Source organism: Myotis brandtii, unplaced genomic scaffold (assembly GCF_000412655.1).
Source record: "Myotis brandtii unplaced genomic scaffold, ASM41265v1 scaffold274, whole genome shotgun sequence".
NCBI lineage: Eukaryota > Metazoa > Chordata > Mammalia > Chiroptera > Vespertilionidae > Myotis > Myotis brandtii.
The window spans coordinates 3,242,392-3,266,159 of record NW_005360425.1 but is presented as its reverse complement, the minus strand read 5'-3'; the positions used below and the strand labels follow the sequence as shown (position 1 = coordinate 3,266,159).

The window sequence follows — 23,768 nt, the reverse complement described above, 5'->3', positions numbered from 1 at the left end:
GTAGACTGCAGTCATTGGTATAGGTTAGATGTGACCTTTTTATGTCTTAAAATGCTTTCCCTTGTTGTCTCCATAGTCTTCCTGAGTGACCGATTGGTTTTCTTTGGTGACAGGTTTTTTGTGGGGACATACAATGTGAATGGACAGTCCCCCAAAGAATGCCTCCAGCCCTGGCTAAGTCACGGTATCCAGGCCCCAGATGTGTACTGTGTAGGGTGAGTGTTTCTCTTCCAGTCGCTTCTACATTCTCAAACGTGTAGCTGCAGCTGAAGGGATGGGGACATGAAGATGAGGTGGGCAAAAGTAGGTTTACAGTTGTTCCTATGGAAAATAACACAGTTAACAAATAATAATACAAGAATAAACTGTGTTTTATGTACTCACAACTGTAAACCTACTTTTGCCCCTCCCTTATGTACCTGCCTCTTCACAGCAGGTGAAGGAATTGACGAATAAGTATGTGCTTAGTAACAGCTGCTTCTCTGTTTGACGCTCTCCCTCATAGTTAAACACATTTCTGGCACGCTTAAAGGGATGTGCTTGGCACTTAAATGCTAGTATTGAATTTTTAGTATAATCCTCTGTTAAAATCACTGCACCTTGAATTGATTTTCATTACTTAGACATTCAACACCTTTGGTCATGAAGCAAAGAATATTTTTTGCCAGGGAAGGAAGGTTAGCGTAAAAAGAAAAGAAGAAGAAGAAAAAGAAAGGCCCCACCAGTCAGTCCTTTTTGTTTCACACTAAGCATCCTCCTACCCCTATACTGGGCACTGTTGATGGGGACGGGGCAGCAAAGAAGCCTGTATGGAAAAGTGGAAGGGCCTAGAATTTGGACTGTATGTAGATCTGGGTTTGAACCCATTTGCCGCTTGGTGCTTGTGTGAACTCGTGACCTCAGATGTAAAATGCGGATGCTTCCAACTGCTTCACAGGCTGGTTATGAAGAGGGAATGGCCTGCTGCTGTGACAGCACTGGTAAGTGCCTTAGCACTTTGACCCTCGGCCCTGAGTGTTTGTTTTTCTTTTCTCTTGCGGGTCCTGCAGTGTAGCCAGAAAGCTAGGATTTACGCACCCAAACCGATCTTAGGACGTGTCATCTTGTGCATTATCTTTCTCTACTTTCTTACTTCTGGCTTCTCCTAATAGGTTCCAGGAGCTTGATCTGAGTAAGGAGGCCTTTTTCTTCCATGACACCCCAAAGGAGGAAGAGTGGTTTAAAGCCGTGTCAGAGAGTCTTCATCCAGATGCCAAGTATGCAAAGGTAAGAGAGGAGTCAGGGGCCTTCGAATGGTAGGTTGCCTCGCAGGGAAGTTCTAAGACAGTATTTCACATTCTCCCCAAGTCAGTCCTGATTATCCTGCTATTTTCAGTTCTAGGTCCTCCAGAAGAGACACCTGTGGGTGGGCAAGATGCAGGTCTTGGCACCTGTAGGCTAAGTTGTCACGTAGCATGCTAAGTGAGTTGGATAGGTGATTACCCTGGGTCCTCATGTGGAGGAGATACATGAACACTCTCAGCCAGCTTCGAGACCACTTCTCCTTTGGGATCTTTATTTCTGTTTCCGACTTCTGTTTAATGCCGTGACTTGAGTGTTTGGCTCTGTTTTCCAGGTGAAGTTCATCCGACTGGTTGGGATTATGCTGCTGTTATATGTCAAACAGGAACATGCAGCACACATCTCCCAAGTGGAAGCTGAGACCGTGGGGACAGGAATCATGGGGAGGATGGTGAGTTCTTGGTGGTATGTTTGGCACACTGAGGGCCTTGATCCCTGAGGTTTTGACCCCACTTCTCATGATACCTTGATGCATGTGTCCCAGTGAGGATGCTGGTATTAGAAGATGAATTGTACCCTCAGCAGGACTGGACTGAGCAGACCAATTACAAATGGTATTTTAGGGAATCGCTGGCTAATTTGCCCAACTAGCAGGGATCCTCATGTTTACTGCACACTAGAGTCTCGAGTTTATTCTCCCATTTAATCCATGAAATAGGTTGCAGAAACTATATTGGGTCACAGAGGAAAAGAAAGAATGCTGATGCAGATTTGCCATTTCCTCTTCTTCTTGAGGCCATTAAAGTCCTGTGTTTAGATCCTACTGCTAGAGCTCAGCCTCCTGTGGAGAAGGGAGAGCATGTGGCTTTCCTGGGATTTCATGGAAAGTGGACTCCGCTTGCCACGGACTGGCTAGTGATTCTGCCTCCTTGGATTTGTTTTCTTGTAAAATGCAGACAGTAATACTGCTTTACTTACCTCACAGGGTTATTATGAAGACTAGTTAAGAGAAAACGTTTTGAAAGTTTGCAGGTTTAAGCAACTGACATAATTAAATAACTGTCTAAACTGGATTTCTCTGGGCTCCTCTTTGTAGGGTAACAAAGGAGGAGTGGCGATCAGGTTCCAGTTCCACAATACCAGCATCTGCGTCGTGAATTCGCACTTGGCAGCCCACACAGAAGAGTACGAGAGGAGGAACCAGGACTATAAAGACATTTGCTCTCGAATGCAGTTTTGTCAGGTTGACCCGAGCCTTCCCCCTCTCACCATCAGCAAGCACGAGTGAGTCTGGACTTCTACCCCGCACAGGTCACGACGCCCGGTGTTTTGTTAGGGAGGTGACGGGGAGGCTTCCCACTGCTGGAGTGGGGGCTCGGTTACACACGGATCATGTCCCTTGGAAAGGTTTAGTTTCCTAATTTACCATCTGGCAGGCCTCTAGAATTCTTCTCAAATCCTTTGTCCCTGGAAAATGTTTAAGACTTATTTTAATGTGGGTCTGCTTTGGTACAACACCACAATGAAAGCAGCCAAAGAGCGAGCATCTCAACTCCAGGCTTTAGAAGTATGTTTCAGGATATTATGCATCTGTTCTTCCCAGGAGCATATGTAATTGAGAAGGACTGCATTTGTCTGCCTTCACTAAGTCTTTTATACCTCAACTTTATAAAGCTATAGTTGCAGCTGCTTGGAGCATCTTGTGCTAATTTTTGTCTATCTTTTTATTTCGTTTATCTCTAAAACTTCCTATATGTCTAAATTCAAGGCATATGAGAATTTCTGACTTGAAAGTAACACTTGAAGCTTGTGCCACTTCTTTTATAAAGAGGAAGAGCCGCTGGGGCCAAGGTGTCTGCCAGGGAGCGTACAGAGTCCAGCCTCTCATCCCGCCTGCTGCCATGGTGGAACTGTCTTGAGCTCATTGGTGTCCCAGAAGCTGACAGGATGGCTTTCCTTCTCCAGGGAACCTAGCAGGGAGTGTGTCTTCCGTTCTGCTAAGCCTGCAGCATCCTAGTTTGTGAGGTTGCAACTTGCATGTCAGTTTGTCTGCTTTTATTTGGGGGTGTGTATACTGCGGTGCAGACTCTCTCCTGACTTGGTTGCTGCTTCTCGTGGAGCACTATTGGACTTTATGGGATGTGCAGTGTTATTGAGGAGCATTCCATTATCTTTTCCCCCAAAGCATCAGGTGTCATAAAACACCTGTCACACTGAGCCAACCGATGCTATGGTGGTGGTTAAGCCCAGATTCTACTGTAGAGGTTGAGCTTTGTTTCAGAATAACTCAGCTCTAGAAACAAAGGCGGGGGCGGGGGGGTGTTTTGTGGACTGGAGTGTGCGTGGAGGCAGAGGCAACATCATGGCATCATCTAGTTTGGGGTCCCTGGATGATTGGCATGACTCCCCAAACTTGATCTTTTTGCCTCTTCCCAAGAATGAAGTGAATTATTGTCTTGCTTTTAGATCCTATTAGACTATCTTTCCAACCATACAAGAATATAAAGTAGTCAAGGAGAACTAGAAGCAGTTTATAATGAACTTGGACCAAGATAATTGTGTAAGCAGCATGGTAGACGTGGTGTTAAATGAAAGGACAAGAGAGGAAGATTTCCTGAGCAGCTGAATCATTTCCCCACCCAGCTCCCAGGAGGCCGAGCCTCAGGGGCCTTTTGTGATGAGACGGGTGAAGTCCCTACTAACGCCTGCGACCTTTGTGCTCTATCCTTGCAGTGTGATCTTGTGGCTGGGGGACCTCAACTACAGGATAGAAGAGTTGGATGTGGAAAAAGTGAAAAAGCTCATCGAAGAGAAGGACTTTCAAACCCTGTATGCATATGACCAGGTACAGATGGCCACCTGTGCCCTCTCAGGCAGCTGTCCCCATACTGTGAGGGCACAGAAAACCCTGGCTTCTCAACTCTCAGCCTCTTCTTCCTCAGCTTGGGAGGTTTCCCTGAGGAGCTGATGTCCAGTCAGGTCTTTTATCTGCATTTCCATCGTCCATAGTTGTCTCCCCATTGGCTTGTCCCTTGAGATGCCTGGTCTCTCTTCTCTTGGGAGCAGGAGTGTTCTCTCTCTCTCTGTCTCTCTGCCTTGTATGTGCTCATTCATTCATTCAAGTTGGGACTGTAGGGATACCAGACTTCTCATAAATAAGATACGTGGCTATTTAAAATTATTTTCTAATTCTTTTTTGAATTCTTTTTTGAATTTGTCTCCTATTCCCCTATCCTTCTCCTCCCCAAACTTGTCCAATATGAAGACTGTAGGGATACCAGACTTCTCATAAATAAGATACGTGGCTATTTAAAATTATTTTCTAACTAGAGGCCCAGTGCATGAAATTCGTGCACTCGGGGGGCGGGGGGGGCGGCGGCAGTCCTCAGCCTGGCCTGCGCCCTCTCACAGTCCAGACCCCTCGTGGGATGTCCACCTGCTGTCTTAAGCCAGCAGTCAGACATCCCTCTAGCAGCCCAGGGCTCTCTCAGTCCGGTACTCCTCGCTCCTTACCGCCCACCTGCTGTGCTCTCCAGCTGTGAGCCCAGCTTCTGGCTGAGTGGCTCTCCCCCTGTGGGAGCGCACTGACCACCAGGGGGCAGCTCCTTCATTGAGCATCTGCCCCCTGGTGGTCAGTGTGCATCATAGTGACCGGTTGTTCTGCCATTCGGTATATTTGCATATTAGGGTTTTATTATATAGGATTCTTTTGAATTTGTCTCCTAGTCCCCTATCCTCCTCCTCCCCAGACTTGTCCAATATGATTGGCAACTCTTTTTCCTGAATGGCTTTCTTCACTTCCAGTGGGAATCAGTTCTGTAACCTGCTTTTCTCCTGCCGTTGTTTGGGTCAGCATTTCTGTCTCAAAGCATTAGCCATTTCACAGGACAAGAGCAGTCAGTTTCTCTCTTTCTTCAGGTTACTCCTCAATAGATTGAAAAACGGTTCCAGTGGTCAGAATTGTTTAGAATGTTAAAGTTCTTTTTCTTTTTAGTCTATGTCCCCTTTTAAATAATCTTAGTATTCATTAGTCTAAATTTTTCAGTTTTCTTTTCCCCCAGTGCAGATCAATTGCAGGAAAAAATACCCATCAACTTTATATCTTTTCTTTTTTTATATATTTTTCTTTATGGAATAATCTCTTTATCGCACTGACCACCAGGGGGCAGCTCCTTCATTGAGCATCTGCCCCCTGGTGGTCAGTGTGCATCATAGTGACCGGTTGTTCTGCCATTCGGTATATTTGCATATTAGGGTTTTATTATATAGGATTCTTTTGAATTTGTCTCCTAGTCCCCTATCCTCCTCCTCCCCAGACTTGTCCAATATGATTGGCAACTCTTTTTCCTGAATGGCTTTCTTCACTTCCAGTGGGAATCAGTTCTGTAACCTGCTTTTCTCCTGCCGTTGTTTGGGTCAGCATTTCTGTCATTAATCCAGTCTATTCTATTCTATTCTATTCTATTCTATTCTATTCTAAACTATCTGTTTCTTGCCTCTGCATTCTGGACTGAGGCATTCTAATTTCCCTGGAGTTTAATACTCATCTCCTCTTGCCTTCTTTTCTGGTCTTTCCTCAAGTAATAGTACCTGTTTTGTGTGTTCTCTGCTTTCCAGATGGTTTTAAGGTCTATATATACTCATTCAAGAAGCATCAGCTTACCTTAATACCTAAATGTTTTACTTCCTGTTGCTTTTTCTTTATTAATTTATATTAGGAATTCGCTTTTTGGGGAATTTGTCAACTGTTGTCTCCTGCATTAGGGCTGACAGTTCTTCCCCAGTTCACTTGGCACCCAGCTGGGTGCTGGGGGGAGAGGGCGGGGAGGCAGGAGCACCTGTGTTTTTATCTCTTGCTGAGAGTGTGATCTAGAAGGGGCTCCTAGAATTAGTGCACTAAGAAGGATACTAGCTATTATACTGTGTCAGGCACTGTTCTAAGTTGACAGTTCATTTTTCCAACAATCCTGTGTAGCAGATTCTAAGTCCAGAATTTACAGATGGAGAAATCAAGGCACACAGCTTCCTTCACTTCATATAACTAGCTGGACAAGCTTCTTTTGAAAGTGTTTTTTTGTTTTGTTTTAAGTGATTTTTAAATTTAAACCATAATTGGTTTGGTATATTTCTACTATATGTTTCTGCATACATGGAAGTTTCCCTTTGCTTTTTGGACTGTATCTTTCCAGACTCTTTTATATGCAGTTTTGTCTCTCTGTATAATTAAAACAGTTGTGCTACACAGATGAAGTGTTTGATACCTAAAAGAGAAAAGCTCTGTCTGTTGGTACCTTAATCCTATTAGGGACGTCTCAGTAAGATGGTACTCAGGCTCCCTGGATACAGTAACTCTTATAAAAGCACCTTAAAAACTGTATAACAGGCAAAGGAAACGTTAGCTTGCTTGCTCCTCTTGCTAGAAGTTAGTTAATTCAAGATCTTACATACGGTGTACAGCTGATGTGTTCTGGAATTGTGCACCTGAAACCTGTGTAATTTTGTTAACCAGTGTCACCCCAATAAAGTCAATAAAAAGGGGTGGGGGAGAGTAAAATAAAATGAAAAAATAACCTTCCAGAATAGCTTTTTCATGGGCCTTTCCCTTTGAATTAGGGTTCAGATTTCAGATTGATATCTGCTCATTCAAGGCTTAACCTTTTTATTCTGACATTTTTTTCCTTCCATCCTTTTGTGTAGCTGAAAACTCAGGTGGCTGCAAAGACTGTCTTTGAAGGCTTCACAGAAGGCGAACTCACGTTCCAGCCGACCTATAAATATGACACTGGCTCCGACGAGTGGGATACCAGGTAGGTCAGAGGTTGCTTCAGGAGGCCAGGCAAACGAAAACCCAGAAATTTAGGGAAGCACTTGCCCTCATGGGCCTAAAGAAGAAGATAGGTTTACTGTGACTTTTCTCCATGTGTTGTACTCTGGTTAAACATTTTCTTTCAGTAGCTGCTCATTAAGCAGCCTGCCTTCCTCCTTGTTTTCTATTTGACTGCTTTAGCCTTTGTTCCTTAATAATTCTTGTGACTGGTTTACTTTTAAGTTATTCTTAGGGGGATAAGATGATTCCAACTAACTTAGGTTGTACTTGGTCATTGCATAGTAGTTCATATATTTTATTAGTGCCTATGGTATGCCATGCCCTATTCAAAGCATTTTACTTGTATTATCTCATTTAATTGTCTCAGCAACCTGTTGAAATAGGTATGGTTTTGTTATTCTCATTTTATAGATCAGGGAACTGAGGCATTAAAAAATTAAAGAGCCTCCCAAGCAGGCAAGTGTAGAGCCAGGATTTGAACCCAGGCAGTAGGAATTCAAAGCCTGTTTTAACCACCATCTTTTAAGAACCATAGAGTACTTACTGTCAGATTGCCTTTAGACTCTCACCTCACCCCCATAGGAGGCCAAAGAGCAGGGAATCATTCTGAACGGTGTTTTGGATGATACACAGGATACATGTTATATCTTCGTGAGCCCAAATCGCTCCTGACCTCTCAGATCACTGGGCCTCGAGGACTGGACGGCTCTGCCCAGTCATCCCCCAGCTGAGCCAGGGGCTAGCCAGGCAGTGAGTACTGCTGTGCCTGTGGGGGCCCCAGTGTGGACTTTGCATTTCAGTGAGAAGTGTCGTGCTCCTGCCTGGTGTGACCGGATCCTCTGGAAAGGGAAGAACATTACTCAGCTGAGTTACCAGAGCCACATGGCCCTGAAGACCAGTGACCACAAGCCTGTCAGCTCGGAGTTTGACATTGGGGTAGGTGGGCAGCTGCGCCCGTTGTCATCATTCCGTGGGGAATAACAGGCTCTCACCACTAACACTGCTTTTTTCTTTCTGGTGTCCTCCTCTTCCCTTGAGTATGATGACGCTCCTTTAAAAATTGTTTTAATTTCAGTTTAATTCATAATTGCTTTGACATACTACCACTGTATGTTTCTACATACATGGAAGTTCCTCCTTACTTTTTGGACTGAATCTCTCCAGACCTTTCTCCATGCATTTACAAATGTGTGTCAGTATTCGCTATGCAACACAGAGGATGTTTCTAGAGGAAGTCCGCGGGCCGTAGTTTGCCCACGGCTGTTCTAGAGGAAGGTTTTCCTTTCTGTAAAAGAGATCATATTATGCATATTGTTCTGAGAACATATTTTTCCCCACTGACTGTGTCTCAGAAGACCTTTACATGACACTAAAGGCAGAGCTCCCTCATTATTTTTAAAGGTTTCAAAATACGCCACAGTATGAATGAACCATAATGTATATGTTGATGATCATTTGTTTCCAATGTTTTGCTATTATATACAGTGCTATGGTAACCACCCTTCATATATCTTTGTGTACCAGTGCATTTCTATAGAATGAAATTCCTAGAGGTTAAATTAGTGGTTCAATGAAAAATGTATTTTAAATTTATTAAATTTTGCTAAATCATCCTCCCAGTAGTTTTTACCATTTTACACTCCTGCCAACCATGTATGAGCTTATTTCGTCACACCCTGGCTAATATTGGGTTTTATCAATCTTTTAAATTTCTCCCAACACAGTGAGCCAAAAGAAAAAGATATTTCATTATTTTAGATTCCATTTCCCTGGTTACTAGTGAAGTTGAACATCTTTTCATTTATTCCCTATTTGTATCTCTTCTTCAGTGACTTCAGTGTTTATTTTATCAATTCTCAAGGGTCCAGGTAGAAGTATATCGGAATCCATGAGGGTGTGGGTGGTTTGAAGAAAGCCTAATGAATATTATAATGAAAGTTTTACTATTGGAAAGTGACAAAATTGTGTTTATAATTCAAAATACAGAAGGGAAAATCTGAGAAAATCTTGTCTGATGGAGCAGTTAGTTAAAAAAGCTTGAGAAATGGCTTTTTAAAGAAATGCTGCTTTAAATCAAAGCTCTAGAGAGGTTTCTTACTGCAGGCCTTTTGGCAGCAGCAAGCCAAGTAGAGCTAAGCACTGAGCATCCTTCTGCCCTGGTCCTGAGTCCTGGTAGAACTGCCAACCAGGCTTTCACTCTGCATCCTCTTTCTGCTAATCAGGAAGCAGTTGACTTTACCATAGATTTTGCCTCTGGGCGACCCTTCTATGTCTATTGTTGATTGGGATCTTTTGTTAATTAATTAAATCTATTTAGTCTTCACTTTCTGTATTGCTGCTTCCCAACGCCGGGAATGCCCTGTGTACTGAAAAAGAGGAAACGGGCAGAAGCCTTGGCACTCAGCCTCTGATGTTTCCTTCCAGGTGCGGGTTAAAAATGAAGAGCTTTACCGGAAGACTCTGGAGGAGATTGTTCGATCCCTGGACAAGATGGAAAATGCCAACATTCCTTCTGTGTCCCTCTCCAAGCTAGAGGTAGGAAGGACTGTTAAGAATATCAGCATCAGCCCTAGCTAGGTTGGCTCAGTGGATAGAGCCTCAGCCTGTGGACTGAAGGGTCCCGGGTTCGATTCTGGTCAGGGGTATATGCCCAGGTTTCGGCCTCCATCCCCAGGAGGCAGCTGATCAATGATTCTCATCATTGATGTTTCTATCTCTCTCTCCCTCTCCCCTCCTCTCTGAAATCAATGAAAAAATATATATATATTTAAAAAAAGAAAGAATATCAGCATCCTCTCTGAAATCAATGAAAAAATATATATATATTAAAAAAAAGAAAGAATATCAGCATCAGCCCTGGTTGGTTTGGCTCCATGGATAGAGTGTTGGCCTACGAACTAAAGGGTGGGTCCAAGTTGAAGGGTCCCAAATTCGATTCGGGTCAAGGGCATGTGCCTCAGACCTCGAAACCAATCGACGTGTCTCTTTCACAGAGATGCTTCTTTCTCTCTGTCCTCTCCCCCTCCTTTCCACTCTCTAAAAATCAATGGAAAAATATCCTTGGGTGAGGACTAACAAAACAAAACAAGAAAGACTATCAGCGTCAGACTCTTCTATTCATAGAGCTTAAATTTCATCTACGAGGGCTCAGAATTCCAGGAGGTACCTGTCAGACTACTGAACTCTAGTCTTTCTTGATAGGCTGCTTCTAGATAAAGTGAGGCTGCTGATGCTAGCTGAGAAGAGAGGGGTTGTTGGTTTATATCATATTCATCTCCTGATCTTCTAAACCAGAAGCCTTTAACCATTTTTTAAAAATATATTTTTATTGATTTCAGAGAGGAAGGGAGAGGGAGAGAAAGATAGAGACACCAATAATGAGAGAGAATAATTGATCAGCTGCCTTCTGCACACTCCCTACTGGGGATCAAAGCCTCAACCCAGGCATGTGCCCTTGACTGGAATAGAACCAGGGACTTTTCAGTCTGCAGTCTGATGCTCTAGCCACTGAGCCAAACCAGCTAGGGCAACCATTTGTGACTCACAGATTTCACCTACACATGAGCCATCTATGAGTTAAATAATGGCAAAGGTGATCCAAAATGGGTTTTGTTTTGTTTTTTTAATTTTAATATAACCTGTGTGTATTCTTGCATTGGGTCTGTCTTCCTACTGATGCTTTGCTTTGAGATCAAATCGAGTCCGAATTTCTTGGTTATGCTGAGTGAATGGTAGGGAAGGCAGTATAGAAAAGCAGTGGTCAGTGGGAGAAGTCAAGTTAGGGCTGAAGATTTTTCATGAAAGAGCCACAGCATAGATCATTCAGAATTGACAATACCAAGAAGTCAGTCAAATGGGTATTTATGGTGAGAGTATTTTCAATACCTTAGATGTCCAGCCACTTGGAAAGATAAGTTTGGTCTTGAGTTTGTTTGGGTATAGAAGATACAAATGTTGATTCCTTCAGGAAATTTATTTATAAAACAACATGCTTTCTTTGAGTTTCTGGGATAAACACAGACAATTGGTCTTTAGTAGTAGCTGTGGCCTGCCAGGTAAATATGTAGAGAAGAAACATGATTTGAAAGAGGTGGTCCTTCTTTCTTTTCTTTTTTTTTAGAGGAAGGGAGAGGGAGAGAGAGATAGAAACATCAATGATGAGAAAGAATCATTGATTGGCTGTCTTCTGCACCCCCTATACTGGGGATCGAGCCCACAACCCTGGCATGTATTCTTGACCAGGATTGAACCGGGACCCTTCAGTCCGCAGGCCGACTCTCTATCCACTGAGTCAAACCAGGTGGGGCTGGTCCTTCATTTTCTTTCCAGAAAGGGCAAGGAATGCCCAGTTGGGTGTCTGGACAGGTTGCCGAGAAGAGGACATTGGTCTGATGGGTTCCGGGCTTGTTCCCAGTTCTGTTTTCAGAATGTGAAGTACATGCAACTGCAAGTGGAATCCTTTACAATTCATAACGGACAAGTACCCTGTCGGTTTGAATTCATCAACAAGCCTGGTGAAGAGTCTTACTGTAGGCAGTGGCTGAATGCCAACCCCAGCAAAGGGTTCCTCCTGCCAGGTAAGGCCTCTCTTCCAGGTCCCTGGTTACTGGTTTGGGGTACACTCTACCCTCTCTTTGCTCACTTTCCTGTAATAAGCTTTTTGTTTCTGAGTGTTTTGTTGTCTGCTTGAAACTTTTAAAAAGTCCTATGGATGAACCATCTACAAATAAAATATAAAATAGTGAGGAGCGTGAGTTCAGCTTCAGAAGCATTCTCAGTCATGTATTTGTTCCATAATTTCACAGAAAGAGAAAACCTAAGATGGCTGTGAAGCAGCTGCTGCTGTTAAAAGAACCACCATATTTAACCTTTGCCAGTAGCTCAGTTGGTTGAAGCATTGTCCTGCACACCAAAAGGTTGTGGGTTTGTTTCCTGGTCAGGACACATATCTAGGTTGTGGGTTTGATTCCCGGTTGGAGTGTGTATTGGGGCAACTTAATGGATGTTTCTCTCTCTCTCTCTCTCTCTCATCAATAAAAACATATTCTTGGGTGAGGACTACAACAAACAAACAAAAAGAATCATTTTGACTGTCTGCCTCACCATAATCAACTCCCAGTTGCTCTTATAGGGAAAGATAATGGGGTGGTGACCCAAAAATTATATCTGGCTCTGGAATATACCATGCATATCTCTCCCCTAACTTCTCCTTTGCACTCTATGTTGTGCTGTGTGGCAGAGGGATTAAGCCTGTTTTGTGGACAATTCACAGGGTGATAGTTTCATTATATTTTCTACTGGATCAGGTGTCTTTATCTGACCTTGCTCAGGGTAAGCTCTTTGATCCATGCCTTCTTAGTGATTAATAATTACTAGTTTAAGCTGTGCTACTTAGAACTTGAATTTCATAGTGGTTGCCTATTCACATGTTTTTGTTTGTTGTTTTCATATTCCCACTTGGACTGTCAACTCTGTTCGTGTGTCTCCTGAGTGCCGAACACATAAATACTTGGTTGGCTCTTATTTCCTTTTATTTTCCTTCCTTAACCCTTTACGCCTGGTGACTCTCATCCCTTTGTATCTTCTTCCCCCCCCCTTTCTCTTTGCCTCCCACCAGCCAACATTACTTTTTAAATTTTTCTTCAGATTCGGCCATTGAGATTGAATTGGAGATATTTGTCACTAAGACCATGGCTACAAAGCTCAACTCTGGTGAAGACAAAATTGAGGACATTCTTGTTTTGCACTTGGACAGGGGAAAGGATTACTTTTTGTCTGTGTCTGGGAACTACGTGCCCAGCTGTTTCGGATCTCCCATTCATACACTGTGCTACATGAGGGAGCCGATCTCTGACCTGCCGCTTGAAACTGTTAGAGAGCTGGTGAGTTATGTGCCACAAGGAAACATCTGGTCCTGTGTAGCAGCCACGTCAGTCAAACAGGATATGCCCAGGGATCTGAGAATTCTTCAGCCTCCCTAGAGCTGGCTTATTGTATCAGTTATACACAGTATTGCTGTGTAACAAACCACCTGAAATTGTAATGGTTGAAAGCAACCAATTATTGCTCCTCCTGCTTCTGAGAGTTTCCTGTGTAGCTCTTCTGCTGATCTTGCCTAGGCTCATGTGTGCAGTTGCCATCAGATGGTGGCAAATTGTGAAGCCAGCCCAGATTCCAAGGGCAGGAAGTGACTCTACCACTTGATAGAAAAAGCTACAAAATGTTGTGGCCGTGTCTTTCAGCCTTTCATACACAGTTCATTAGAGAAACTCAGCCATGGATACGATGATAATGAAGGTTCCCTGGCCCATGATCATCTTCTTATTTTTTATTTTATTTTTTTCTCTTATTTTTTAATCATCATTTGGTAACATATCATCCCAAACTAAATTTTCTGAGACCTCAGAGGCTCCTATGGAGACAATTCTAATACAAGGCAACTAGTTTGGAGCAGATTTATAGTAATACATAGGCTCCTTCCACCCATGCATTTTTAATCTAGGTACTCTTGAACACCATCCTCTCCATTATACAGATGAACACTGAGGCCTCATAAGGAGATCGACTTGTCACAGGTCACATGGCAAGTTAGCAGTGGACCTGGACCTTGCATCCGGGTTTTTGGACTCTCAAGTCTGTGTCCTTTTTCCCTGGACCACAGTGTCCTTCTAGCTCTGACACTGAAATGCTATAGGCAGGATTTTTTTTTCTAAGAAGTTGATGCATATTGTCACCCAATTCATTGACACTTCTTGCTATAATGCATTCCCAATTCTAAAAAATCACCTTTGTACTTTGTGCCACCTGATTTCATTTCCGACTGTGGAATGTTTGCTTAGGGGCATTGAAATGCCCCCCCTTCTCCCACGGGTTTGCTGTCCCCACATCCTGTGTTCTCCTAAGCCAGCGGAGCATAAGTTCTCTTGGTGGGGCTTCTGAGGCTTTTTATTTCTTTTCAGACTCTGATGCCGCTCTGGACTGAAGATGATGGCAGCCAGTTGGAGAACCCCATGGAAATCCCCAAAGAGCTCTGGATGATGGTTGACTACCTGTACCGAAATGCTGCCCAGGAGGTGGGTGGTGCTTCCACAGTCAGACCTGATGGAGGCCAGGCTGCCCTGAGAAAGAGCATCAGCCCCAATGTTTGGTGTAAGAAGCTTTGAATCCAGAGAACCTGTGGAAAGCTGTTTTTCCCTCAGGGAGGGAATGACGGATAAATAGGTTCATGTTTCACACCCTTGGGGGATTGTGACATTACATAGAGCACTTGGTTACCCCCAAGGGAAGCGGCCTTGCACGGGATGGCCTTCCCAGCACTGCATGGTCCCTCCCCTGGCCTCGAGTCACCCATGTAGAAAGCCATCTGGAGCCTTCTCAGCCTCTCGGCCAGGCATCCTTTTGAGGAACTCGCCCCAGCTTCTGGGAATGGGCTGGACTAACTTGTAGACAAGCCAGATAGAGGCAGGAGGAATTCCCAGGTTGTGTGAGTCAGGAGGCCTGATTTCTAGAGTGACTTGGGCAACCTTCATTGAGATCAGATTGGCCAGTTTCACTGACTCATTTACTATATATGGGGAGACGGAGCAACATATATTCTTAGGATATTCTCTTTCCACTTTTTTTCTTTCACACTTATTGAGTGTTACAATGTACCAAATATTGTTCTAAGTGTTTTATAGTATTGCCTCATTTATTTCTCAGAAAGGTAAATAACTTGGTAAAGGTCCCAAAGCTGATAAGTGGACAGGATTGGGATTTGAACCCAGGGAGTCTGGCTAGAGAAGTCACATTCTTTTTTAAAAATATATTTTTATTTATTTCAGAGAGGAAGGGGGGGAGAGAGATAGAAACATCAATAATAGGAGAGAATCATTGATCAGCTGCCTCTTGCACACTCCCTACCAGGAATTGAGCCTGCAGCCCTGGCATAAGCCCTGACTAGGAATCGAACGTGACCTCCTGGTTCATAGGTGGATGCACAATCATTGAGCCACGCCGGCTGGACAGAGGTCACTTTCTTTTCTTTATTTAAAAAAATATATTTATTGATTTTTTACAGAGAGGAAGGGAGAGGGATAGAGAGTTAGAAACATCGATGAGAGAGAAGCATCGATCAGCTGCCTCCTGCACACCTCCTACTGGGGATGTGCCTGCAACCAAGGTACATGCCCTTGACCAGAATCGAACCTGGGACCCTCTAGTCCCCAGGCCGACACTCTATCCAGTGAGCCAACCGGCTAGGGCAAGGTCACTTTCTTACATACCATGCTCTCCTACCTTCTCTGTAGAGAAGTGTAACTTTTGAGCAATACGTGTAATATGGTTATTATCAACAGTTAGATGGCATTGTCATTTTATAGAACAAAGGAATATAAAGTCCCCTGGGACTACTGGAAATACTTTTATTGCCATAATCTTGTTTTCATAAAGCACTGAACTGCCTTTTAGTTTTCTTCATCTTATAAATGATATAGTTTCTTCATAATTTTCTTTTTTTGGTTAATCCCTCTATAACACTGCAGGAAACATAGCTGCTTTTAAGTTTCCCTTATGTTGGATCTTACTGTTGTATATCATAGGCCCTACCCATAGTTCTATAAAAGATGTCTTATCAAGACCTGTTGTGGGAGCCTGCCTGGGAAAGCCTGCAAGATGAATTAATTAGCCGCACCCGCCTAAATCAGGTTGTCTACCAGGGTGACTCAGAGGCCTCACTACATGGTTCTTTTTGTTCTCTGCTGGAAATGACATTTCTAGGTCAGGAATTCATTGCTGATTTTCTGAGAATATAATTACTTTGTGACTTTCTTCCCTTTTGCAGGAAGATCTGTTTCAACAGCCGGGCCGAAGGTTGGAATTTGAGCACATCAGGGACTGTTTGGATACTGGAATGATTGAGAACCTTGATACCCTCTGTATCCTTTGTGTATGTGTGTGTAAGAGAGGTGAGAAAAAGGAAATAATATTTTAAGGCTCAAAATCAGATATTGTGCCCTCAGCTATCATGTTTTTCTTACTTAAAGTTTGCATAGAGAAGTCTTCACAACGTTAAGCAACCAATATAGTAGGAACTAAGGAGGGCCCAACTAAGCTGACATACAGCCTGGCTCCTTCAAGCTAGCAGGCAGGTAGCACTTCTGGCCTTTTCCTAACCATGGGCAGCAGCACCACCTGTTCCTTAACGATGGGCCAAAAGCCCTTAGCAATCATTCGGTAGCCGAAGCCTTGCTGCTTTTCCTGGAGAGCCTGCCAGAGCCCGTCATCTGCTACAGCGCCTACCATAACTGCTTGGAGTGTTCTGGCAACTACACAGCAAGTAAACAGGTGAGGGGAAGCACTGAGCATCAGCATACACAAGCTGTAGCCCCAGGCCTCCTGGGGCCTGAGGGAACAGAGCAGTCACAGCCCCTCACATGTTTCTAATGTCTTAGAAACTTACCTGTATCTTTCCTTCCCAAACCTGTTTTTCCTCTCCTCCCTTTTTTCTTTTAATGGCATCACACTTAATTGTAGTGACTCAACCCAGAAACCTGAGTCATTTCTGATTCCTCCATTTCTCACCTCCCACATGCCCAGTCCCCTTGGTCTACCACCCATCTTTTTTCTTCCGTTCTCCTTCCACTTTCCTTGGTGCAAGGCCCTGCGTTCAGGCTCTCCCTCTGCTGATTTGTTTCGTATACTGCCATTAGGTTGTGTTCTAAAGCTCTCATCGTGTTACTGTTGGTCAAAGACCGTACTTGGCTTTCTATTGCCAATGAATGATTTTCTTAAACATTCAAGACTTTCTATGATCTACTCTAGTTGCTCACATATATAACAGAATCATCTAGAAAACCTGCTAATAATACAGGTCCTAGAGCCTCATCCCACATTCACTGAATCAAAATCTCTTTTGGAATATACTTTGTACAAGCTTCCTAACTGATTCTCCTGTGCAGATAGATGGAGTACTCACTGAATTCTAGCCTGATCCCTTCCAGGCTTAGCGCCTCTTCAGTTATGCTCCTGCCAACAGTGACTTCACACAAAGTGCTCTCTCCTTATTTCATTGTTTTCCTTCTCTTGTCCTTTTTTATGCTTTCTTTTGTCCTAAAAACCCTAGTCCTTACCTCTGCAAGTCCAGTCTTGTCTTATATTCAAGACCTATGTCTTCTATTTCCTTAAGTCTTTGGAGAGCACATAGTTAGAAGTCTGACCTCTAAATCCATATAGTACTTGATTTGTGCTTCTCTCTCTCTCTTTTTATCTGTGCTTCTCTTTTGGCACTTGTGCCAAATGGTAAGTGGTCAAGGTTTTCTGTGCACAGTCTTATTCATGTACTTGGATCATGTACTCAATTCCTGGAATATAGCAGACACTTATTTAATTGAATGAATAAAAAGGCAAATCCCAATTCTGCCTCTTTCAGGTCATTTCTACTCTCCCCACATTCCACAAAAATGTCTTCCACTACTTGCTGGCGTTTTTGCGACAGTTGCTGGAAAATTCAGAAAAAAATCATTTGGATGAGAACATTCTAGGTAAGTAGCCAGGTGTCTGTGGGAAGCATCTCTGCAAGCTGAGAGACTCATTATAAGAAATGTGGTTGTGGAAGGTCCCAAGTCCACTAATAAAACTAAAATCTCAAGTTCTGGGCAAAGTTTACCCTCAAACAGGATTTAAAGCAGAAAATTTGCTTTTGGGGACCCTTCCCCATTCATAACAACACAAAAAATTTAGTACCTTCTTTTGCTGAATCATTTGTTTTCTGTGTTTTTCATGCAGCTAGCATATTTGGCAGCTTACTGCTTCGAAACCCAGCTGGTCAACAAAAGCTTGAAATGGCAGAGAAGAAGGCTCAAGAATTTATTCACCAGTTCCTCTGCAACTCACCCTGAGCCTCTCTGTCTCTTCTCCTATTTTACCGGAAGCATCCAATTACCAGTCCCACCTGTTTCCGTTGGATAGTGGCCTTAGGAGGACGTGAGGCCACTTGGAAGCTAGAGTGGCAACTGCCAGCTTCCTGAGCCCAGGCCATTCCCCCCACCATGGCTATCACCCTTCGTGCTGCTGGGAGTTGTGAGGACATGAGAGAAACCCACCACAATAAAACTGACATGCAATGTTCAACTTTAGTTAATTTAACACAGATAGATTATTTTTTTTTAAGATTTTTTAAAAATTGATTTTTTTAGGGGGTAGGGGGTAACGTGGGGATAAGGACACATATGTAATATCTTAATAAAAAATATATTTTAAAAAATTGATTTTTTTAGAGAGACAGGGAGGAGAGAGGGAGAGAAACATCGATACGCTGCCTTCTGCCTGATCTCCCCCCCCCGCTTCCCCCAGGGATCGAGCCCCCAACCCGGGCATGTGCCAGAGATGGAACCAGAAACCTTTTGGTGTACAGGACAATGCCCAACCAGTCAGGGCTCTATTTTTTTTTTTTAATGTTTAAATAACTGTACTTGTGCTCACTCTGTCTGTCTCCAGGGCATAGTCAGTGCCTTCCCTGTCACCTGGGCTGAGCTCCCCATGATCAGATATTTGAACAGACTTTGGAACTGAAAGGAGAATAAGTTGACTTGGACGACAAGAATGTGAGGCAGCTGCAGGGTAAATAGACTATAGCCACCCAGATGCTTCTAGCACGCTGTCTGTGTACATGTGTACATGCAGATGCAAACCCTAATCCCTTTCCTGCTCAGATGTCGTGCAACACCTCCGGGGCTGGCCACTCAGCCACGGCGGTCAATACAGTGGCTTGAAAATGAAAATACGGAAGAAATTGGTGTTCTGGTTAAACAAGTGGGACTTTCTGGGCCAGCGAATTCTCCAAACTGTTTTGATGCATTCCCTCTCTCATATGTGTAATATATTTTAATGATAAATGTATTTTTAACAGTGGTTGGTTGTGTTTTTATTTCTTAAGAGACGGCAGTTCTCTGCAGCAGGACTTTTGCAGCGTAAGCATTGGGTGGCTGGTCAGGGGCCAGAGAGAGATTTGCCTGGCATCTGGTGGGTGCAGTCACTATTCACATTTTTCAAGCAAGAGATGGGACAGGCATGGCCTGAACCCCTTGACTGGTGGTCTAGTCTCTGGGGGTTGTTGCCCTTGGCATATTCCATACAAGTAGCTTAGGGGAAAAACAGGTGCTGGCTGCTGGGATGTTCTAACAGCTGGATCTTCCAGGGATTTAGAAAATTGTAGAGCATAATGACGTCATAATCAAAATTGCTTCTTGGGCCCTGAAACACCACTACTTGGCAGTGTAAAATGTGACTTACTAGGAGGTACCAGCATGACGATGTGAGCCGTTGGGAATGGCCAGTAGGTGGCGCTGACCGCCCCGGCGCGAGTCCGGCTGGGAGCCCACAGTCCTCAGCTGGGAAAGTCGGACAGACCGCGGGGCAGGAGCGAGCGACTGCGCTCCTGTGAGCGCACGCGCGGGGGAGAGGCGGCGGCGGGCTCTGGCGGGGCTGGGAATACTCCCTAGTTCCGCCCTTCAGGTTCAATCTTCCTTTCTCGGACCCTCCGGCTTATGTTCATTAACTTTGCTGGGTGATGAGGAGAAGCTGGGGCCACAGAGAAATGGCGGGAGTGCCACAGCCTTCCATGCTCCCCCTGCGGGTCCCAGCCGGAATTCGGATACCTAACTGTGGTCTTTTCTGTGGCGGTGGTGGCTGCCATGGCGAAGGCGGCAGCGCAAGCCGGACTGAAGCAGTTTCGGCTTAGTGTACGGGCTCGATCCCCTTTCCCTGCGTCTGGTGCCGCGGGAGAGACGCCCTGACGGACACGGCGCGCACTTCCCTGCGCGGGACCCGCTCACCGTCCGGCTACGTCGCCAGGCGCCCCGCCCCTCCCGCTCGCCAATTGGAGGCTCGAGCTCAGCCCCACACCCCCTACACCAACCAGCGGCGCCAGGGAGAGGCGAAACCCGGCTCTCCTCCTTCCTCCGGGAAGCGGAAGCGGAAGTGACGCTCGGGGAAGGTGGGGGCAATCATGGTGCCGCTGGGGAGAGGAGAAGCTGTCGCTGCCGCCGTTGCCGGGAGCCGCGGAGGTAAAAGGCGGAACTAGACGCGGCCTGGGCTGGGGACTTCCCGGGGGGCGCGGGACTTAGGCTCCCTCCTGAAGCATTTCCCAGTAGAGACCCCAGTCCGGTCACCATAGAGACCCCACCCCTCCTCTGTTTCCATGGGGATGGGTATCCAGCCCCCTCCCCTGTTTCCATGGAGACCGGACCCTGCCCCTCTTCGCCAGGGTCGGAGCCCCCCAGCCTGTCTTCAGATTTTCCGAGCAGCCCAGGCTGGGAGCTCTCCCAGGCAGGTTCCTTTCCCAGCCTCCTCTCAGGGGTGCTGTTTGTACTCCTCGTTTGCCATCCTCAAACCTCCTGGTCTTGTTTGTTTCGGACAGTTGGTCTCTGTTTGCCGCCGACGGCGCCTGGGCAGCCCGGTGGGGCCCCGTGCGCTTCTCTCTCCTCACAGATGCAGCGAAATGTGCATCTACCGGGTTGCGTAAGCTAGAGCAGGGGGTCGGGCGGGTTCTTCCCTCGGCCTGTCTCTGGTAACTGTCTCTCTGTCTAGCGGCCCCACTACGTAAAAGGTTCACTTTCTAATCCAGAGCAGAAGAGAAAGATAAAGTGCAAGTCCAGGCTGAAAACCAAAAGTGATGGGATTCTTTTTTCAGTTCTCTGTTCTGCCTGCCAAACTCACATTTGTAGAACCTCAGTGTTTGCAGGTAAATCACTATTCCAAAACGGGAAAGCTTCACATTTGGTATTTTTCCCAAGAGACCAAATCTTCCCAAGAGAGTGTATCAGCAGGTCTTCCATTCATTTAGCTGACATCTCCTGGACTCCTGGTGTCAGTGTACTGTGCTAGGGACGCTAGAAACAACAACTCCTCATTCCCTCCTTGCAGAGAGCACACTGTACGAGCGATGCTTCTGCTGGGTTCCAGATTGTTTTAGGAGGTAAAATTGTTTTCATTAGACGTGTCTGGTTAAGGATCAGCCCCTCTACTCAGAAGCTGAACCATCTGTTCTAGGAAGGAAGGAAGGAAGGAAGGAAGGAAGGAAGGAAGGAAGGAAGGAAGGAAGGAAGGAATTAATTCACACTTGTTTCCTTTTCTGTTGCTGTCATGTACATATTATCTCTTACTTCACACAACAACTTTGAGAGGACAGAAATGACCAAGCTCACCTTATGCATAAGAAAAATGGGGCACAGGAAAGTTCCCCACGTAGTAAGTGGCAAAGATGGAAATTGTAGGTGGGTGACCCTGCCTCCAAAACTCTGCTCCTCCCACCATAGACTGCACTGCCTCCTGGTCTGATTTGGGGTCATATTTGAGTGAGGTTTCCTTACTTTTAAGATTTATGGCAACTCAGACTTGAAGCAGTTTGCCCCTTAGTCCCCTTTAGGTATTTTGACCAACCTTCCAATTGTTTGGCAGTAAAGCACATTTGGAAGGTCTTGTGAAATGCTACTTTTTACTTCACTTTTTAAATAAAAGGCATTGCTTTTAAAATGACTTGATGGTTTCAAAGTAAAACTTAAAAAGTTATTCCCAGGGAAGATGATTTTTCCTTTACTTCGACCTGGTTTTGAAAGGAGAGGAAAACAGACATGTGGTCGCTGAGAAGGTCCCGAGGTGCTGGTGTGGCTCTCACTCTGGTTTGTTCTATTGCAGACAAGTCATTACTTTTCCATTTCTCACAATTGGGCTGAGCACAATTGAACCATGGGGGAACACAGTCCAGATAACAACATCATCTACTTTGAGGCAGACGAAGATGAGCTGACCCCTGATGACAGGATGCTCAGGTTTGTGGATAAAAACGGACTGGTGCCTTCCTCATCTGGAACTGTGTACGATAGGACAACTGTTCTTATTGAGCAGGACCCTGGCACTTTGGAGGATGAAGATGATGATGGACAGTGTGGAGAACCCTTGCCTTTTCTAGTAGGGGGTGAAGAGGGCTTTCATCTAATAGATCATGAAGCAATGTCCCAGGGTTATGTGCAACACATTATCTCACCAGATCAGATTCATTTAACAATAAACCCTGGTTCCACGCCCATGCCAAGAAATATCGAAGGTGCAACCCTCACTCTGCAGTCGGAATGTCCAGAAACAAAACGTAAAGAAGTAAGTAAAGCGGTGGGTGAGGGCTCAGTTTGGCTTTGGGGAAAGTCCTTACACAGCTCTCGGTGGCAATTTTAGCAAGAAGTAAAGGAGTCTGTGCCATTAGGACCTACAATGGCTTTCTTGTCAATAATTCATGTTTCACGTTTTGTTGTGACTGTGGAACTTTCGGTTTGTAAGGCTACATTGAAATTTGGGAAAACGAAAGTATAATGTTTCGCATATTCCCCCCCCAAATCATAAATAAAATAGAAATCTCACTGAAGTACATTTATATTTCTGATGCTGGAATGACTAGATCTGGCTTACCTCCGGGTTATATATAAATGACTTGTTTTGGAGATGGAGTATCTGCTGGAATATGTTTTTTTAGTGAATGTTGAATGAATAATAAAGGCTAGTTTTCTTTCATAAAAAATTTAGGCAAGAGACACTAAATGAGAGCAGGTTATCTAAAATAAGTTTTCATGCTTTTATTTAGCTAGTGTGCGTAAGGTAATGCATGTCACAGGTTTTTGGAAACTAAAACATTGTACAGGTGGTGATTATTAGCAGAATAAAAGATGTGGTTTAAAGGTAGTGATATACAGTATATAAGAACTAATTGAAGGTCAATTAGAAAAAAATAGATCACTGGTAGTTGCAGTGCAGGGACTAAATGTAAAATGTTACCAAATAGACATAGGGTAAATCGTTTGGCAAAATAGTTTTCTGTTTTAATGAAGGTCTTGAAATGGGGCATTCATGACATATGGCTTTTCCTTTGGTAGCCTTAGGATCTCAGAGCTGGAAGGAGCCCTAGAGAGACCATCTTGTCCCACCTCCTTACCCCATGCAGTAATCTCTATAGCATCTCTGACATCAGTTTACCTGGTCTCTGCTTGACCACTTCCAGAATGAGGAGGGCACAGTGTCACGGCTCAGCCTAATAGATTTGTTGGCCAGCTCTGATTGTTAGAAAGCTGTTACTTGTATGGAGCCAAAATCGGCCTTCCTGCAGTTGCCCACTCCTTCTAGTTCTGCCTTCCTGAACAACAGCAAGTTAAACCTTCCTTTCAAAGGACAACCCATCAGATATTTAAAGTTCATGGGTTTCTCTTCATCTTCACCTGTACAGGCTAAACACCTCCATTTATTTAAAGATCCCTCTTATGACATTTTCCCCTTGCTTATCATCAGCTTGGTCACCTTTGATTGTATGAATTTCAGTTTCCAAATTCCTCTTAAAATTCATAATTGAGCATAATCTCACAAGTGTAAGTCCACTAGCACTGAATACTGTGTGACTCATCTCTTGATCTGGTCACTGTACTACAATTACTATATAGTATGTATTTTATTAATAATGACATCATACTCTCAGCTTGTACTTGGAAACCTCCAGACTAGTGATTCTTATTTGGGGCAATTCTGTCCCCAGGATACATCTGGCAATGTCTGGAGACATTTTTGGTTGTCACCTGGGGGAAGTGCTATCGGAATCTCATAGGGAGCATCCAAAGATCCTGTTAAATATTCCACAATGCACAGG

General features: G+C 44.4%; 2 protein-coding genes across 3 annotated transcripts in view; both read left to right on the top strand.

The window, feature by feature from the left end:
• INPP5B (inositol polyphosphate-5-phosphatase B) overlaps window positions 1-18,304 on the top strand; it is a 78,873-nt gene extending 60,569 nt beyond the window's left edge. Inside the window, exons 10-24 of the mRNA XM_014541570.1 lie at window positions 114-215; window positions 1,152-1,266; window positions 1,616-1,732; window positions 2,378-2,565; window positions 4,015-4,126; window positions 6,979-7,088; window positions 7,909-8,044; window positions 9,533-9,643; window positions 11,523-11,685; window positions 12,755-12,990; window positions 14,068-14,181; window positions 15,930-16,023; window positions 16,305-16,432; window positions 17,517-17,628; window positions 17,873-18,304. Coding sequence (XP_014397056.1) covers window positions 114-215; window positions 1,152-1,266; window positions 1,616-1,732; window positions 2,378-2,565; window positions 4,015-4,126; window positions 6,979-7,088; window positions 7,909-8,044; window positions 9,533-9,643; window positions 11,523-11,685; window positions 12,755-12,990; window positions 14,068-14,181; window positions 15,930-16,023; window positions 16,305-16,432; window positions 17,517-17,628; window positions 17,873-17,985 — 1,951 coding nt within the window. The 3' untranslated portion in view covers window positions 17,986-18,304. The remainder of the gene's footprint in view (window positions 1-113; window positions 216-1,151; window positions 1,267-1,615; window positions 1,733-2,377; window positions 2,566-4,014; window positions 4,127-6,978; window positions 7,089-7,908; window positions 8,045-9,532; window positions 9,644-11,522; window positions 11,686-12,754; window positions 12,991-14,067; window positions 14,182-15,929; window positions 16,024-16,304; window positions 16,433-17,516; window positions 17,629-17,872) is intronic.
• A 32-nt stretch (window positions 18,305-18,336) lies between these two features.
• MTF1 (metal-regulatory transcription factor 1) overlaps window positions 18,337-23,768 on the top strand; it is a 56,003-nt gene continuing 50,571 nt past the window's right edge. For both annotated transcript variants that reach the window (XM_014541566.1, XM_005868625.2), the window contains exons 1-2: window positions 18,337-20,151; window positions 21,782-22,240. In XM_014541566.1, coding sequence (XP_014397052.1) covers window positions 21,833-22,240 — 408 coding nt within the window. In that variant the 5' untranslated portion in view covers window positions 18,337-20,151; window positions 21,782-21,832. The remainder of the gene's footprint in view (window positions 20,152-21,781; window positions 22,241-23,768) is intronic.